Below are 12372 nucleotides of genomic sequence, written 5' to 3' on the forward strand. Positions count from 1 at the left end.
TGGTACAGAAAAGAGATTGACTTTTATACTTGAAACTTATCCTCGGTTTCTTTTCAAAATGTTTGAAAAAATGATGAAGTTCATTAAAACGTGGGGAGGTTATCGTAAGCTCACACCCTCGCATTTGAAGAATTTGTATCTAGCTGATTATACTGCTTTACACCTAACATATTCTTGTTTGTGCAAAACAGTAAAAATCGACTTCAAAACCAAAAGTTATAGGGGGGATATGAAACATGCATATATGTCAGAGATCGATGACAATGATGTATGTCAAAATTCCCTAATACGTTTTGTGTTCCGACGTGGTAAACTAAAGGGATCCCTTTATTTTTGACGGATATTTCGGAAGTAAAACGCAATGCATCAAACTTGGCTGAAGTGCTTAGGATAATATAACTGTTTTTGTGTGGTATCTATGACAACGCAACATTACCGGTCTCTTCATTTTTCTAGTGCTTCTGCAATGACACCGTTTGAGCTCCATTTCCGCAAGCTCATTCGCATGTTACATAAACTATTTTCGTATATTAACAAATTGGTACAGAAAGCATTGTAAAGTGATTACACAAAGTATATAATATGGTATAGTATAAGGGTGGCGTGATTTCTTACATTGTGTAAAATTACCTAATGGTATACCTTTGAAGTAGAGGTGCGAAGGGGCGTCTGTGTGCAAAAACAGGCGTTAGGATTCAATGCTTTCTTCACCCCTAAACCTTGGCCTTTGTATTGCAAGAAAACAGCGCGGTCTCTAGGGCTGGGTAAACAGTTAAACGGATTACCTTTTGAACTCGTCAACCTGTTGGGGATTACCCCTTAAACTATTCTTTATGTGAAGCATCATTTTTAATTCTTTCGCAAATTAACACTTCTGTGCTAATCAATACAGTCCTCCGGGGGAAAAAAATCCAAAGTCTAGCGTCCTTCTCTTTGAAGAGCGCTTCAGTTGTGGCCGAGGTGGTAACTTAAAACTAAATTCCCTCCGTACAACTGCCAAAACAGCGTTTCGTTACCATGGTTACCGGCTCTGGATATCCATATTATGTCAATTTCATTGTCTTGTTTCCCACGACGGTGTAAAGGGTTTTGATGAATATTTCATGATGCAGCACCTATCAACGAACTAACATTATAATGGTTGCAGTCACTTCCTGCCATCGATCGGATGGAATATACTTTTTTTTTATTTCTCTTTCCCGAAATCCCATACTGGCGAGTGCCGATACTAGTGTCATCAAATGGGATTTCGCATCTAGATTATACGGGATTCCATCTCCTTCACCTGACGTAAGTGCACTTCTTACCGCCTCTTCGGCATGTTTCGTGGAAATGGCGTGTCGTTTTATGCAGTTACTGAAAACACTTTTTTTTTCATCACAACCAAGTTGGCGAAAAAATGCGTGGATTCCGTTCTTGTTCATTTAAAGCTGAGTCGTTCCCTTAGCTTATATAAAATGAATAATCGTGAAATTGGTTAAAATACGCGCAGATCCTGATGTCGAAAGAGGAAAGAGCAGATACAGACATTCAAGGCTGCTTTTTATTCATAAATATATTTTGGCTTCCTTTCTCAATACTTCAGGCCCCTTTACACGGGACGGCGTCCTTTCTCCATCCTGTAGTACAGCCCTGTTTGAGAGTGAAAAAAAAAACAATGATACTTTACGTGCCGACAACTGGCCGATCATTGAGCATTCATTTTGCATCGAAAGCGATGCTTGTGCCTCTTTTTTTTACGACCACAGCGATGCCAGTTTCATGGTATCACGAAGGACGCAGAAAGGACGCCGTCCAGTGTGAAGGGGGCTTTCCGAAGGCCTTTACAACTTGGGCACATGTCATTCTGTCAGAAAACCGTCATTTTGCATAATCGCTTTACAAGAAATTTTTTTATTAACGGATTAATGCCCACAATCAAATCATCAACATCTAAAAATCATGTTTAAATTAAATCAATTCCAACTTAGACCTACAGGGTTACCACTTAATATGGAATATTTTTTATCATTGTTATTTTTGAGTGCTGATTAATTTTTTTTTGGCTTGAGTCATTAAAAAAGTATGTCACTGATTGATAATAACATCCAGTCTTCTGTTGTGAGATATTTTGGTCAATAATATTAAATCTGACATAAGATGCCATTCAAAAGAAAGGAACACCCCCAGAAAACCATATCAACAGTTTGATGTCAGTATAAACTTTAAGCTAAGATATTAAAGAAAATGATAGCCTCCGGACAGTGATATGTTACACAGTCAAAGAACTCACTACAGTAAATCATGAAAAGTCAGTAATTGCGGGTATGACCTCCAGCAGCCGCTTGCAGCGCCTTCATCCTACATGGCATATCCTGTGGCACGTTTTTTAAGAGTTTGGGTGGAGATATCATTCCACGCAGTGATATTTGCCTGTCGCAGTTCATCACTATTTACCGGCCGAGGACCATAGCTATTAATTCTGTGAGTTACTTCCGCCCACAAATTTTCAATTGGGTTCATATCTGGAGAGTTTGCAGGCCAGGGCAGTTGCTGAACCCATTGGTTTTGAAGAAAAACGGTGATTCTGTGGCCTCGATGTGGGGTTGCGCAGTCGTCTTGGTACACAAAGTTGTTCCTGAAGATGAATCTTACCAATCGAAGCACTGTTTGCTGTAGAATGTCTCTGTAGGAATCCTGGATGAGGTTGCCTCCTAGAAAAACCAACTGGTTCTGGGTACCGACATGAAATGCTCCCCAAACAGAGACGTTACCATCCCCTCCTTTCACCCTAGGCAGTACATAATCATTGTTTTATGCTCCTCGTACACGTCGGTGGACACGGATTCGACGATCAACCCTAAAAAATCCATATCTGGCCTTATCACTGAAAACAACGTGATTCCAGTGTTTTGGCTGCAAACGCACGTGGTCCCCAACCCTTTGCAGACGTCGCTGTATATGACCTGATGTTAACAGTGGTTTCCCTACTGGCCTTCGTGCAAAATAACCGGCTTGCAGAAATATCTTGTTCACGTGGGACCTTGAAACGGGCGTTTGAATGACATTCTGCCTCTCTTTTCTGAGGACACTGGTTGTCTTTGTACGACCAGCACGGCGTCCACTAAGGAGAAAGCGATCCTGTCTTCTTGGTGTGATACGCGGACACCCTGGTCGAGGTATTGGAGTAGGTGCCCCTGTAGCAGCATTTCTTTGGAGGACTTCACAAACGGTTCCTGATAAATGTTGAATTACCTGGCAATGGCTGTCCGTTTCTGGCCATTTTCTCTGAGAGCAAGAATCCCATAGTACGCTGCGTTGCTTTGCTGTCGTACCATATCTTCACTAAGGTACCTGTCAAGTTTCAGAGCGATCCCTTTGTTGCTTCTCTAAACACGCCCCAAAGATTGACCAAACCCATGCGTTTTTATACAAGGGCAGAAATTGCCGAAAAGACCACCCCTCACATTTCTGACCACAGAACATGCAACTGCATGCATCAATTGTTTCGAGAGTTGTGTGGTAATTAGGTAACACATCTGGCTACACATGGAGTGACACCTCAGCTTTGGATTTAATGTACTTTGAGAGAAATTAAATATTTTGTAGAAAATTTATTCGCCAAAAAATAATATTCCATATTAAGTGGTAACCCTGTATATGAAGTAGCTGGCCCCAGTTTCACAAAAAAAAAAAAAAAAAAAAAAAAAAAAAAAAAAAAAAAAAAAATCATCGAAGTTCCCTGGCTTAGTTGACTAGGATTTCCATGAGAGTGCTGTAACACTGCTCCTAATAGGGTAAGATGTAACCATGTGACCTTGTAACCTTGATAATTAAGTGCTTAGCCAGGGAACCTGACTAAAGTTTTTTGTGAAACTGGGGCCTGGATTTAGCAATTTTCATCTAGTGTCGGGGCGCATGTTGAACATTGCAAGTGCCAGCATCGAGTGATACATGTAGCCGCATTACACTCCTTGATCAGTTTCTTAAAAACCTTTATCATCAAGCGCGATGAATTAGTTTGACGCGTGTCAAAAATATGCCCCAGTTGACTTTTTTTTCTTGAGAAGATCTAAGCAGAAATTTATTCTCGCGTATACCTCTCGCCTCTCGGTCAATCTGCATCCCCCAGCAGTATCACGCGACTGCCCTGACAACAATAGATATGATATACCCTCTACCAGGGCCGCAGATTTTATTATGTGGGGTTTTTCTCTGACGCGAGAAATGCAGAGAAGAACCGTCAATTTAACCAGAGACATATCTGTGAATGTCTAGTGAAAAATCAATCTGTGGCCCTGATAGAGGGTAGGTAAGATAAAGGGCGATAGTTGGTTGGCGTGCCCATGGTTGGGGATTTAGAGTTCGCGTTTTCTGACCACTTCATTTTTGGACAAGGTGTGTATTTTCTTAAACCGTTATACCCTGGTGGCGTGGCTTTTACGATCATTTACAAAGTTTGAGAAGGTTTATATCAATCCATCTTAAGTTTTAACCGTCCAAAGTCTAACATGGACGTGGCTCTACACCTAGCTGAAGGGTGACTGTTGCCTCCTTGCTGTACAAGTGTTTCATTCTTGTGTAAAGTTGAAAACGGACACTTACACAGATAGATAAGAAAAACACAACACAGAAATTGAAAAAGCATGCGCAAGTGTGGTTTCATTAAAAAAGAAAAAAGAGAGCGAAGCACGGGATTGCACCTATTCACATAGCACAACTGAAAAATGATTTTTTTTAAACGAAGGAGACACGGTTCTTTCCATGCAATGATCTCAAGGGATGTGCTGACGTGTGTTTAGCGGTTCAACTGGCACTAATCTCTCTTTAACGTGTTCATCTAAAGTTCCACCATATACTTTATCGATTCTGTCTTATTGAAATATCTGTCTTTGGTCTACCTGCCGCTATGTGCACCGAACCGATTCCGACTGCATGGGTGGCTGCTTCCAGAAAACAGTTTGCCATTATGGCTTTTATAAAATCGAGGGTAAAAGTGCATGTAGCGCAGCTTCAATTGATCAAATATTTCTGTTCTATTTAAGTTTTCTTTAAGGCGCTGACGGGAAAGTTTCCTCAAATAGTCCCATTAGACAAGCTTTTTAAGTGCTATTTTTTACCATTTCAGAATGTAATGGAAGTTCACTTACCACTACCGAAGCCGCCGTAGAGACAACAAAATCTATAACAACTACTGTTGGCACAACGGTACGCTCTCAATCTTACCATTTTTTAATTAGAAAATAAGCGTTACGATTGTGTCTTACAAGGTTATCCTTGTGTTCTAACCATAGTATTAAATACCTTTTTGTATTTTTCGCCTCTCGCTCTCTTTCTCACAGAGATATAAACGTACAGTAATAAAATGGCTAAAAAGACACTTTGAAACACGTTACTTTGAAACACGTTTCTTTTTTAATTTGGTTGCTATTTTATTTTTCATAGACAACTGAGGATCCGGGGGACAGTCAAGCAATGCTAGTTGGCTTACTATCTGGCCTCGGTTTTTTTGCTGGAATAGTGACGTGCTGCTGTATAATATGGTGTATATGCTGCGGATCTCTATGCAAGGACACCAAGAGCAATAAAGTGTCACCGGCCAATTCGCCAACGGAGCTACTGGATCGCATTGAAAGAGGACGGTGATAAACATTTTACACGCTAAAAATCATGCACGAGAAAATTCCATAACCCGAATATGTGTTATTTGAGAAGATTTTTTAAAAAGGTGGGATATATCGATTGTCCACTCTGAGGACTTAACTTTGTGCTAGTTATTTGAAACTAGCGGATTTGATTTTTTTTGTAGTTTTTACATGACAGAATTGAAAGCGGTCGTGCAGTGATAGTACGGTATGCTATAATACAAGAGTATCTGTGATAGCCCTATATCATGACTGTGGAGAGAGAGTCTTGTGACTTTTTCACAGCTTCCAAAGGACGGTTATTGGTCAGAGATAAGAATTTTTCTTACGAGGGAGAATGGTTTTTTGAAGAGGAATATCTATATATATTTTGTGTCAAGAACAATTTGCAAAACTGTCTTTGTTTTTTAAGGTGACTTTGCTAACTTGAGCAATACGTCAACCATAATCTGATAAAATGGTACTATGACATTCTGTGTCCCGTCCCGTTACATGTTTTCACTGATATAATATATACGCACGTTTCCATGTTAACTGATACCGCACGGGAACCCAACATTTCTGGGAACCGAGGTATCTGACACTGTGATATGATAAACACGAAGCCATGACCGCATTTGTAAATCATCAGACGAAGAACTTCATCAAATCAGCCGTGTTCGCGGCCTGTCATGCTTTTCTGCTGCACTTTGTGATGGCCTCGCCGTATTTTCATGGTACCATGATTTCTTGTGCCGATATTTATCTTGACGACCGCCGGATCTTTCGGTAGGAAACAGAATGCTCACTGTGGCTTACAATTAATTGTGAATACATAAATGTACAGTTACCGACAGCCGTCCCCAAGGGAAAGAACACGATCAATAGGTATATCTGGGTCAATACACCGTTAATTTAATATATGGCTTTGGCCAGAATATGGTATATACGCCATTGCAGGAGATTGTCTTTTTTTTTTTTTTTTTTTTTTTTTTTTTTTTTTTTTTTTTTTTTGTAAAAAAAAAACGACCAGCTGATAAGAAGAAATAGAAGTTGAATAAAATGATAGACAAGGATCTGCATTAAAGATTAAGAAGCATTTAAGGTGAACGTGGGTATGATCCGTCATTCAGGCTCAATTGACACGTTAATCACAATGTTATCGGGCACTCATTGTAAATCTTTTTAATAGTCGATTGAATGTTGATGAAACTTGTTATCAGCCATTTGTTAAGAAGTAGGTGAAAACGGCGACATATTTGCCTACTCATAAGAATTAATACCGCAGTGTCATCATTGAGTACATTTTTTCAGAAAGAAAAAAGAACATTTCGTATCGACCGCATTCGTCATTTATTTTCATGAATACACTAGATCGGTCTATTCAATGAAAAACGATCCCAGTGACATACTGAGCATACGATTAGTCTTTTTATCTTTTTTCAATGAACTTTATGGTTGAATGCACTCCAGGAAACCAATGTATAGATTAAAACGTGAAGTAAGCGGAATGCTGTCTATCCGAGCATTTAGCACGTTCTTGCTAATACTCGCAGAACTGGCACAACTCACATATCAGAATATAGTCTGGAAATATGGATTGCGCTCCATATTCAAGTTGGTAGTCATAGAAAATGAATGTCAAGTTTACCACATGCATGCATGTGTTGAAGCAATAGGCAAACCCAAGTTCTTTTTCCGGTATTCAAGTGAAGGACTTATGCATAACGTATTTATTAAGGTGTCTAGTAGGCCTACATGAAGAGAGTTTTAGATTTTTCATTTTGAGACGTATGGAATAATAGTCTCGTGTAACAAAATCGACTTTACAAAGCTTCATACGACAGCAAATTTAGCAGTCGATTTGTGCCTGTCTAAACTGTCATGCTGATGAATGAAACTATGTCTGAAGGATTATAAATTAACAACATTTTCTGGGGTTTTCTTTAATCGATATTCAATGAAAATATGTGTGCGAAGGACTGCACAATAACAACATTACAACATTTTCTAGCGTCTTCTAAAGTCAATAGTCAATGGTGTACACGAAGGATTACACATGAACAATATTCTCCAGGGTTTTCGATAGTTGACAGTCAACTTATTGACGAGGAACAGTGAAGTATCTCGACCTGTTAAGCAACCAAGAGGCGTCAGTGCAAGGAAATTTTAACAATTACTAAAAATTATATATATAGTACATGTAACTTAAATGTTGAAAAATCCGTTTGTTTAACTTTCGCTATATGTGTAAAACAAACATTCAGATTCGTTATATCATCTTTATTGAAACTATACTCTACGGCTAAATTAAAGATTTTATTTTCAAAAGCAAACAACAACGTATACAGATGTCCATACAATGTGGTATATAGCCTAAAACATGATTTTGACAAATTATGCGGTTTCGTAATATCTGGTCAGTTTGCCCCAACTTTTATGTGGCTGAAGACCTTCATGTGTTCATGTTGGCTTTGAGACAGTTATGACTTTTGTACATCTCTGTTTTTTTTTTTTTTTTTGTTTTTTTTTTTTCATTTTTTAATAAATAGGCTACCGGAGCTTTCCAGGAACTGCCGCACCGTTACCTAAAAACAAGGTTTACAATCAATTACTAGATATCTACTTCCCACATATTTAAGATTACAATATTCTATAAAAAAAAAATCGGTCTCTAAAGAAATATTAAAATTAAGCTTTGTCAGTCACAAATTAACTAATGGGCAACTGCTTATTTTGTAAATAAAACGATGAGAAAGAAGAAGATAACTTTGGAACTTACTCAGAAGGAGAACCTTCGGTCTTCACGCATTGTGGACAGTTCTCCGTGCAAGGCTACAATGTTATGAAGAAGAAAAAAATAACTGAGAAAGACTTTATGATTATACACAATTCCTGTATGACCCATTTCCCATAAAAACCAGAAAACTAGGACGCCATGCAAAAGTAAAGTGAAATACTACAAACTTAACAAGACGTGCAACATGTTATATATAAACTTATACAACGAGTATGGGTTATGTACGTAGATTAAAAACAAGCACTAAAACTTGTCAACTGCTGAATTTCACTTCCTATTATTTAATGACATAATGCCTCTATTGGCTCAGTAGCTTTTGGCACATCACTGTGATCCTCTAGAACAAAGTGTCAACTTCTCTTGCCGGGATATATTCTATGTTTTTTTTTAATAAAAATTGGCCTTGGTGAAAATTCTATTAACAGGGCTGAGCAGACCGCGAGACGAGCGAGAATATGTCCATAAATGCAGCGAATAAAAAAACATGCCACAAAGCAATCAATACATCAGATAAAAAATATTTATTTAAAAAAAAACTATAGTGCTAACAAAATACTTTGCTTTTAATCGATGCCTATACAGCATGCAGTCCATGCCTCTTACCTCCTAGTGACAGTGATGGGAGTGATGATGGTCATGTGCAGCAGTCTTTGTTGCAGAAGTAAAATAAATTTATATTTCACAAACCAGCGTCTGTTAAGGTATTTTAGTTCAAAAGTCTGTCATACTGGTTTCTAGACAGTTGTAAGGAAAAAAACTGGTGGTCACACACTCTCTCTCTCTCTCTCTCTCTCACACACACACACACACACACACACACACATACACACAAAGGGCTCAGTCATCACCGAAGTCATGAAACCTCACCTTTCCATCCTTACAGCAGTCCTTTCCAGCGCAATTGGCACACTCTGGTTTACAGCAGCAATTAGCAGTGGTACATGAAGGGCAAGACTCCTTGCAGGCCTGGAATATCAGAGCGTACTCTCTTTGTAAAACAAACTAAATCACAGCTTTACATTTGAAGAATGAGTTTTGAATTCAAGTATTTGGCAATTATTACTGAGTTGGTTTGGTCTCTCGATTTCCCTCTGAAACGCAAGTGAGAGTGAATGAAGAGCAGTTCAATGGGAAAGAATAAAGATAACAAAAAAAAAAAAAAAAATCGGATTATCAAATTAAGCAAAACAATAATTTAATACGAAATATGTGACCTGTAGATAATTCAGTGGGTGGGGTGGGGTGAGTGGGGTGGGATGGAGAAGAACGAACCCCATCTCCTGCCCCCCCCCCCCCGCCTTTATCTATCCGCTGCTTCTCTCTTTCTTTCTCTCTCTCTCATATAAATACTGTCTCACCTCTCCCTCGGTAGTACAGCATTCCTTGTCCTTGCATTCACAGCACTGACACTTTGGGCACTTGCAGCCCTCATCGCACGTGGCCTTCCTGAAATCAGCAAATGTGGTAGTTGAGACACGTGCACAGCTGTGGAATGAAAATTAACACAACCCAGCAGATCATTTGGGGATAGTTAATTTTTCCATCTTACTTGCAACAAGCGCTCTCTAATTTGAGCATTATGTATTGCGTAACATTTTGATTAGTTTTGAGCAGAAATAATTAAATTAGCAAAATGCAGATCTCCGATTTCTTCAAGTCAGATAGCATCTGCTGTTCACTAAAAGGTCCAACAAGCTTTTAGCTCGACAATGCAGCTCATTCACTCGACTTACGCGCCGGTGCATTTTCCACAGCATTGAACATCTGCCATTTTGAGTCTGAAAAAAATGAGCATACTGATAAGCATGATGTTAAGGCTACACGTTCATGACAAATAAAGCATTACTTGAAACGGACGATTAAACGGACTGTGTATAAAATTATCAATAAATTTTGTAACTAAAACTGCTACTCTTAATACTACTACTACTACTACTACTACTACTACTACTACTGCAAAGCCGTCTTCTGTAGGCCTCACAGTTTGCACGCGTTTTCTTCGCCCCATCAGTGGAATACAGCCCAGTTCTTTCCTGTCCTTTCCTCAATGTTCAAGTCTGATGTTCTCTGTCTTTAAATTTGCATTGTATAGACTACGGAGGCCAACCGTCTTCCCCCCCCCCCCCCCCTTCCTCCTCTAAACTTTTAGTTTTCTTGTTTGAAGGTTAAATTTTAATTGATAATATTAAAACAGAAATAATATACTATGAAGTCGATTTTCAGTGAAATCAGGAATTTATCCCGTTAAGTGGTATTATATACTGGGAAGTGTCTTAACATACGTGCATGATAACAATTAAGGACAGAACTGCAAGAAAAAAATGGCGATGAGACTACTTTTAACCTTTATCCATAACGCTCATAATGAATATTTGTCGTTTGTTTGGCAAACTAGAAAACGCACGTTCAAGAGGGCATTGGGCCACTTGCCAAAGCGCAACGTAATTTTCCATTCAAACGAGTTGAAGATTAACCCAATTGCTGCGGTTTATCGTATGATTATTCTTTATAAATGAATGATTGTGGATTGTAACGCGTCAAATGATAGCGCTTTTTATTGGCGTAATGATAGCAGTTGATAACCTAATTGATTTTTGCAACTTTAATACTTTGTGACTAGGAAGCGCGAGCGTACGCACGTGCGGGAGTACAGCTACGTGCCAAGAGCCACATGACTGTTGTTGACTTACTCAACGTTACTGAGACTCTTTGCCGAATTTTACTCCCACTAAAGCCGTGAATTATTTTAGTGTACAATGCAGCGCCACAACACTGAGAAGGAACAGTTTTAATGCCAACCATAGAATTGGTGTAACAGTCCTGTCAACACTCGAGATCACGTCGGGGGTCTCGTGACCTCCCGACTCAGACCAAAAATCTCCCGATCTATCAGACTTTTCTTTCCTGTCGTTAGAACGGCTGGTGACATTATTAAAAACCGTGCCGTTACATTATCGTCTTCTTAGTTTCATTGATGGAGGGTAGTGATTGCAGTAAACAATAAGGAGGAAATGTAAAGACAAAACCACGTAGGGTCCATCCGGAACACTATGTATGTTAATTCTTAACACGCCTCCTCCTGACCCTATACCAGGGTCACAGTTTGATTTTTCAATAGATATTCACAGATATGTCTCTGTTTAAATGAATGGCTGATCTCTGTAATGTTTGTGGATCTTTCTTTCTTCCTTTTATTATGATTATTTTATTTTATTTTATTTTTTTGGGGGGAGGGGGCAATTTCTATTGTGAGTGGATAGTCAACACGTGAAGTGCCAAATAAAAAAAAGAATACAATAGCAATTTCCATGCCAAATTATCAGAAACATCTCGTAACAATTTCCTGCGTGAAAAATCAATAAAGTTTATTAATGGATCTTCAGCAGACAGCATACTGCATAAACAGGCTTACGTAGATCTGCTTCATATAGATGCACAAACATGTATCTTTCTTCGTTAAAAAGTTTTTTCGCTTTATCATATCAAGAAATATGTAATTTTGTCTCATTTATTCTTCCCTCCTATCGTTGCTTTCTTCTCGAAGTTTGGCCGTCTTGCTACATATAATGTGCTTTCTAATGATTAAATAACGTTCCAATCTTATAAGCACGGCAGCAATAGAAACACGACCTCAAAGGAGACAGCGCTTCATCAATAATTAATACGAAAGATGGTGCAATCGTCTTTTAACGTCTATGATAAACAACACGAGCGTGTGAATGTACAAATTTCCAATTTTCTCGTGAAAATAAGAGTTATTTTGATCTGGATAACATGAAATCTTATTCTATATTTTTTCAATTCAATACTGAATGATTGCCCTCACTTACCTTATCTCTCGTATTTCAGTGTAACTTGGAGCCTAGCTATGTAGCTGGTAGACGTGGAGGACGCTGTTAAACTCAGCAGGCTGTTGCGTTTTGTTAATTTTATACGACTTTGCACACGAGACACTGACTACCGCCCGCA

At 38.7% G+C, this 12372-nt stretch overlaps 1 protein-coding gene and 1 long non-coding RNA gene across 4 annotated transcripts in view; one reads left to right on the plus strand and one right to left on the minus strand.

Annotated features, from left to right (window-relative positions):
* Window positions 1-6581, plus strand: part of LOC106167824 (uncharacterized) — a 35940-nt gene extending 29359 nt beyond the window's left edge. For both annotated transcript variants that reach the window (XR_015332673.1, XM_013546706.2), the window contains 2 exons: window positions 5108-5187; window positions 5425-6581. Coding sequence is in view for 1 of the 2 variants with exons in the window: in XM_013546706.2 (XP_013402160.1) it covers window positions 5108-5187; window positions 5425-5625 (281 nt within the window). In the remaining variant the exon portion in view is untranslated. The remainder of the gene's footprint in view (window positions 1-5107; window positions 5188-5424) is intronic.
* Window positions 6582-7871: 1290 nt separating this feature from the next.
* Window positions 7872-12372, minus strand: LOC106167826 (uncharacterized). 2 transcript variants are annotated; one of them, XR_015332674.1, is made up of 7 exons: window positions 12234-12372; window positions 10137-10181; window positions 9762-9849; window positions 9271-9369; window positions 9007-9051; window positions 8386-8438; window positions 7872-8191 (listed from the first exon to the last, which is right to left on the minus strand). It is a non-coding gene; the product is annotated as an uncharacterized LOC106167826 (long non-coding RNA). The 2 variants fall into 2 exon arrangements; XR_015332675.1 differs by lacking the exon at window positions 9007-9051 and having other exon boundaries at window positions 12234-12371.

The sequence above is a fragment of the Lingula anatina genome, chromosome 2 (assembly GCF_051362555.1).
Source record: "Lingula anatina isolate TDL-2025a chromosome 2, LinAna3.0, whole genome shotgun sequence".
NCBI lineage: Eukaryota > Metazoa > Brachiopoda > Lingulata > Lingulida > Lingulidae > Lingula > Lingula anatina.